This window comes from Alosa alosa, chromosome 5 (assembly GCF_017589495.1).
Source record: "Alosa alosa isolate M-15738 ecotype Scorff River chromosome 5, AALO_Geno_1.1, whole genome shotgun sequence".
Taxonomy (NCBI): domain Eukaryota; kingdom Metazoa; phylum Chordata; class Actinopteri; order Clupeiformes; family Clupeidae; genus Alosa; species Alosa alosa.
In genome coordinates this window covers 35934029-35941088 of record NC_063193.1, presented here as the reverse complement: position 1 = coordinate 35941088, position 7060 = coordinate 35934029, and the positions used below count along the sequence as shown (strand labels likewise).

General features: G+C 44.9%; 1 protein-coding gene across 1 annotated transcript in view; it reads left to right on the top strand.

Annotated features, from left to right (window-relative positions):
- Nucleotides 1–22: 22 nt before the first annotated feature.
- The window catches only part of dnm1b (dynamin 1b), a 36372-nt gene continuing 29334 nt past the window's right edge, over nucleotides 23–7060 (top strand). Inside the window, 3 exon segments of the mRNA XM_048244585.1 lie at nucleotides 23–527; nucleotides 5952–6025; nucleotides 6820–6968. Coding sequence (XP_048100542.1) covers nucleotides 363–527; nucleotides 5952–6025; nucleotides 6820–6968 — 388 coding nt within the window. The 5' untranslated portion in view covers nucleotides 23–362.

Here is a 7060-nt window from a genome sequence, read left to right as displayed (position 1 = left end):
GATTTACGAAAATATATCACCATAGTTCCACACCCACGGGGCGTCTGAGGCTGAGCGCATCGCGCCCCTATCGTTATGAATATGTAATAGCGTCTCTCCGCGCTACCTATCCGGAGGAGGACCGTGTCTGCATCTCTACTCTGGACTAGGCTACATCATCAGGAGAGCAGGCGAAGCCCCTGCGCAAAAGACACTCAATGAAACTGCCTCTCAAATATATCGCCAAGCCAATAAATATCAGCATCTAAGCTTTTCTGTATACCATTCTAAAAGGAGGACACTGAGGAGGGTGTGATTTGCTCGGATTGTCTTGTGTTAGTCCCGTTCTCGTGTGAAGGAGACGCCGTCATTCATCAGAGACGATGGGGAACCGTGGGATGGAGGACCTTATTCCTCTGGTGAATAAGATGCAGGATGCATTCTCTGCCATCGGACAAAATGCCAACCTGGACCTCCCGCAGATCGCCGTGGTCGGGGGGCAGAGCGCAGGGAAGAGCTCTGTGTTGGAGAACTTCGTGGGCAAGTAAGTTGAGTCCATCTCCGTATATTGAGATGTATCTAGCAAAAAGTGATCATGAAACATTATTTCGAGCAAACTGAGATGAATTAGATTTCACAATTTAGGCCTAATAATAGTTACTATTAAATAAACAAACAAATAAATAAACAAACAAATGAGGTTCACGAAATCCACGTTAGGTGATTTTTCCCCCGTGACTGACAGTGTTCCGAAGCATCTGTGTAGCCTAGACTGAATGAACGTAGGTTATAGGTTAACAGATGACATAATCCTCTCATTCATTATACCTTGGGTACAGACTATGTTTGAAGTTAGTGTGTGCATTCAAAAAAGGCCAATTTCAATAATTTCAATGCTAGTCGTTGGGTATGGTTACATATTCTTGTGTTGATGCGCGATCTGCACAGCCCACTGCAGCGGTGGGGAATCACCATGTTGAAGGTGATGCGTGTGGTTGAGGTGCAGGCCAATATTTTTATTAGGCTATTATTAATTTAAAGAGCGACGGGCCGTATCCATCATCTTACGTTTACGTTTCCTGTTCAAATTGACCTTTCAAAGCAAGGTCATATACTACTGCATCATTATTCGAAAGTGGCAGGCCTACTTCTCGTGCAGTGCGCTTCTAATTTTAAGGTGCTAGCCTCAAGAACGCGAAGGGCGTGAACACACCGACTAGTGGGGTGTCGCTATACATATGGTGCTCGAGGTTTCTACCGGTCGAATGCTGCTTCGTTTTTCTCCATCGCTGTTCGAAAGCGCCTGCTCATTGGCCAATGGACGCTCGTTTTCAACGTCCGTGATATGACATGCATTAATCTATTATTCTGGTTTGCCTGCAGCTGTGTGTAGTATTCCGTAGGAGAAAAGTGAACGCAACATAATATAAAAGAGATTTACTTGCGTCTCTCTCACTCTCTCTCTCGTCACGCCACACGTCACGCTCTACTGCTGTCACTCGCGTTGCAGTAATTCAGTTCTTACTCAGGCACTAGGGGTGCCGACGTTGGTCAGTCTCTCTCTCACTCACACACACGCACACACATACACACACATACAGTACAGATTAGTACAGAGAGAGAAGTTGTGTTTGAATGAGTTCAGGACCAAGGACAGTTCTCCTATTTACTGACCCTCTTGTTATGTAATCTGAATCTCAAAACATAGAGCACATGTTTGCTGGTTAAGCCTGTCCCGTAGTGTAGCCTAAACTCAAAACATTGCGCATATGTTTGCTGGTTAAGTCTGTCCCGTAGTGTAGCCTAAACTCAAAACATAGCGCATATGTTTGCTGGTTAAGCCTGTCCCGTAGTGTAGCCTAAACTCAAAACAGAGCATATGTTTGCTGGTTAAGCCTGTCCCGTAGTGTAGCCATAACACACAATACAGATTGAATTTTATTCAGCTGGCTTATAATGGCTAATGATCTACCCGCCCAGATAAGTCAAAGATGAACTACTCTGGCTTGGCCAAGTCTATCAGCCCTCAGCTAAACCTTTACTAAGACTAAGAGTCTCAAGTCTATCAGCCCTCAGCTAAACTTTTGCTAAGACTAAGAGTCTATCCAGTCTAACAGCCCTCAGCTAAACCAGAGCCCGTTTACGGAGAGCCGGGTCACTCCCTATTAACTCCATTGTACCTGCAATCTGCTGCAGTTCCGCTAGAAGTGTATCATTATCAAGTGCAAAACATGGGGGCCTATGGAGCCAGATTGCCAAATTTGTCTCTTTCACCTGGTTGTCCTTAAAAATCGAAGATTGATTGTGGTTTCTGCAAGATCATGGATTAGGTCAAAAGTTGAATGACAGTACTTCGATCCTTCGATTTCTTACAGGTTGGGTCGTTGTTGCCCACAACACACTAGCTTTCTGCTAATGAATAGCGTCATTGACACATTTGAAAAGCTTTTAGAACAAATAAGTGACTCTAAAATATAATACTCAGCGTGTATTTTCTCTGTCCCTCTTTCGCATGCAACATTCAAATTTCTTGGCAAAAAATTATATCCCGAGAAAAGTGGATTTGAGGTACAGCCCATAGCCCTCCATTCATTCTGCACTTATTCGTGAGCGCCTCATGTGAACCAGAAAAGGAACTGCAACCAGTTCAGAAACCGGAAGTTTCCTGAGAGTGGCGGTTCTCCCCTTATTAGACATTCTCTGGCTAAACCTTTACTAAGACGCTATGCTGTCTGGCGCTGTGTGGCGCTATGCTAATCTTTACTAAGACGCTATATGCTGTCTGGCGCTGTGTGGCGCTATGCTAACCTTTACTAAGACGCTATGCTGTCTGGCGCTGTATGCTTATGCTACTCCCTTTACTAAGACGTCGCTTATGTTGTTCGCTGTGTGGCACTATGCTAACCTTTACTACTAAGACGCTATGCTAACCTTTACTAAGACGCTATGCTGTCTGGCGCTGTGTGGCGCTATGCTGTGTTCTATTCTTATTTTGCAGTAACAGTTGAATGAGTTTTGTTTAAAATGGAGGCCTACAAGTCCAACTCCCTGCCCTGTTAAAATGGAGGCCTACCAGTCCAACTCTCTGCCCTGATTCTCTGTGTTCCCACTTCCATTCCCCTGCCCTGCATCTGACGTCGCTCACCAGTGCCAAGCCTGATTAACAGAAATAACGTTTCTTATCTTAGCTCACTAGTGCCAAGCCTGATTAAACTAAGTTTCTTATCTTTGCTCACCAGTGCCAAGCCCGATTAAACTAAGTTTTATCTTAGAGTGCCAAGCCTGATTAACTGAAGTAACGTTTCTTATCTTAGCTCACTAGTGCCAAGCCTGATTAAACTAAGTTTCTTATCTTAGCTCACCAGTGCCAATCCTGATTAATTGAAGCAATTGATGTTACTTATTGAGAAGCCTTATGTACACTGACACTTATCCATTCTGTTGTTATTTATTGAGAAGCGTTATGTAAACTTAAAACTTATCCATTCTGTTGTTATTTATTGAGAAGCGTTATGTACACTGACACTTATCCATTCTGTTGCTGAAAGCAGAAATTCAGAAAAAGAAGTGGCATGCTTGTGAGTGAGACTCAGTAGTGTGTGTGAGAGAGCAATATCAGAGGGGTTAGGTAGTGTGTGTGAGAGAGAGAGCACACATTGTATAGTAGTTGAGGTGTGTAGTGGGTGGTGAGTTTTATTTGTGCAAAATTCAGAATTGAATTGAGAAGGATTCCTAAATTCAAATTCAATTCTTGAAGTCAAAAACAGGATGTAGAATTACAATTCAAATTTGAATTAGTAAGTTTATGTAGTGTGTATGTGAGATTCAACACATTCTTTTCTGTTGTGGGACTGTGAATTGCTTTGAATCATTAATAATTTAATCTCCACTTCCTGTCATTCCAATCAACCAACTAACTAAATCTAACTATGAACTGAATGAAAGCCAGTCTGCAAGGAAGTCTGAGGTAGGTAGTTAATGGTGTGTGTGGTGTGTGCATGTGTGTGTGTGTGTGGTGTGTGTGTGTGTGTGAATGGTGAGGTGTGTGTGGAGGTGGGTGTGTGTGCACCATGTGTTTATGAGAGGCATGCTGTGGTGTCTATCACACAGAGAGCCCATTGTGTGGGCCAGACACCCCTGAGTCTCAGCTCTCACACAGCCAACAGGCTCCTAGCCTCTCTCCACACACCTCCACACACACACACACACACACACACACACACACACACACACACACACACACACACACACACACACACACACACACTTAACACACACACACACACTCTCACACAGCCAACAGGCTCCTAGCCTCTCTCCACATACTTAAACACACACACACACACACACACACACACACACACACACACACACTTAAACACACAGACACACACATTCACATAGCTAATAGGTTTTGTAGTTTTGACATTTAAATATATATAATTTACATACATATATATATATATATACATATACTTACATATACTTACATATATATATAATATATAATATAATATACTTACATACACTTACATATATATATATACACATATATATAATATATATATACATTTACATATATATACATTAATATATTAATAATATATATATACTATATATATAGTTATATATATACATATACATATATACATTGCATATTACGAATATATATACATATACATAAATATATTAATAAATATACACACACACATACATGAATATATTAATAAATAAATATATATATATATACACATATATATATATGTATTTATATATAATTCATACTCACATACACACACACACATGTAAGTTGGGGAGCATATATACATACATGTACACATACACATACTTTACATACACACATGGCTACACACACTTTTAAGGGGTTCTATCTTTTGGAAAGAGCAGAGGAGATTAAAGAGAGAGAGAGTGTGTGTGTGTGTGTGTGTATGTGTGCTGTGCCCTCACCTCTGCTCACTGTGTGTGTGTGTGTGTGCGTGTGTGTGTGTGTGTGTTGTGCGCCAGTTCTCACCTCTGTCTCACTGTGTGTGTGTCTGTGTGTGTGTGTGTGTGAGTGTGCCAGCCCCACCTCTGCCCTGTGTGTGTGTGTGTGTGATGTGTGTGTGTGTGTGTGTAAAATATATATTGGTCAGTAAGAATGACCTCTTCTCCCTCCTCCTCTCCTCCTCCCTTCCCACTCTTCTCTCCTCCTCTCCTCCTCTCCTCCCTCCTCCTCCTCTCCTCCCCTTCTCCCACTCTCCTCTTCTCCCACTCTTTCCTCTCCTCTCCTTCTCTCTCCTCCCTCGCCCTCCTCCTCTCCTCCCCTTCTCCCACTCTTTCCCTCTCCTACCTCCTCCTCCTCTCCTCTCCACTCCTCCCTCTCCTCCCACCTCCTCTCCTCCCCTTCTCCTCTCTTCACCCCTCCTCTCCTCCTCTCCTCCTCTCTCTCTCTCTCTCTCCTCCCTCCTCCCTCTTCTTCTCCTCCTCTCTCCTCTCCTCCTCTCCTCCTCTCCTCTCTCCCCTCCTCTTCTCTCTCTCTCCTCCCTCCTCCTCCTCTCTCTCTTCTACATCCTCCTCTTCTCTCCTCCTCCTCCTCCTCTCTCCTCCTCTCTCTCTCTTCTCTCCTCCTCTCATCCTCTCCTCCTCTTCTCTCTTCACATCTCCTCTCCCTTCTCCCTCCCCATCCCTCCTCCTCCTTCTCCTCTCTCTTCACTCTCCCTCCTCCTCCCCTCTTCTCTTCCTCCTCCCTCTCTCCTCCTCTCCTCTCTCTCTCTCCTCCTCTCCTCCTCCTCCTCCCTCTCTCCTCCTCCTCCTCTCCTCCTTCTCTCTCTCTCTCCTCCTCTCCTCCTCTTCTCTCCTCCTCTCCTCCTCTCCTCCTCCTCTCCTCTCCTCCTCTCTTCTCTTCTCTCCTCCTCTTCTCTCTTCTCTCCTCCTCCTCCTCTCCTCCTCTCTCTTCTCTCTCTTCCTGAAAGGGACTTCTGCCCTCAGGGTTTGGCACGACATCGCCGCCTCTGGTGTTGCAGCTAATCAACTGCCCCACAGGTGAGTTCCCACACCTGCCCCCCCAGCCAACACACACACACACGCACACACACACAACTGCCCCCCAGCCAACACACACACACACACACACACACACACACACACACACACACACACACACACACACACACACACACACACACACACACACACACACACACACACACACACACACACACACACACACACACACAATATTGGAAAAGCTGTGGCTCATTGGTTAGCACCTCCAACTCCGTAACCGGAGGCTGCCGGGTTCGAACCCCTGACCAGTAGGCCACGGCTGAAGTCACCTCATTGTGTTTCACTAATTCACTTCAAAAGAGCGTTCAGGTGCTTTCTGGGAAACTCCCGGTAAAATGGCTCCCACCCGCCCACCCTGCCATAAAGGCTCGATTATGGAGTGAGCGCTTGATGTCCACAAGTTCTTGGAGATTGCTCATGGTTCCTTTGGCTTGTAAATCCACTTCCAGGGGAAGAGGTAAAGTCGAATAAATGAGTACGGAACTATATTCCTTTACATTTGAATAGATCAATCAATATCTGCCTTTATGATTGATCTGTCCTTTACATTTGAATAAATCAATCAATATCTGTCTTTATGATTGATCTGTCCTTTATGTGTGCCTGATCAATACCGAACAACACCATCTGTTCCACAGTGTTTGTGTGTGTGGGATGTTAGCTGTGTGTGGTGTTTTACTGTTTTGTAGTGAGCAGTGGCAGTGGGGCTGCATGTAACATATCCTTGCCCTAGTGTGTGTGTTTCAGGTAGGCAAGTGGGGCAGGCAGGTGTAGATATGCTGAGTTCCTGCACTGTAAAGGGAAGAAGTTCACAGACTTCGATGAGGTCCGTCTGGAGATTGAGGCGGAAACGGACCGAGTGACTGGACAGAACAAAGGCATCTCACCCGTGCCCATCAACCTGAGAGTGTACTCTCCACACGGTACACACACACACACACACACACACACCCGTGCCCATCAACCTGAGAGTGTACTCTCCACACGGTACACACACACACACACACCCGCGCCC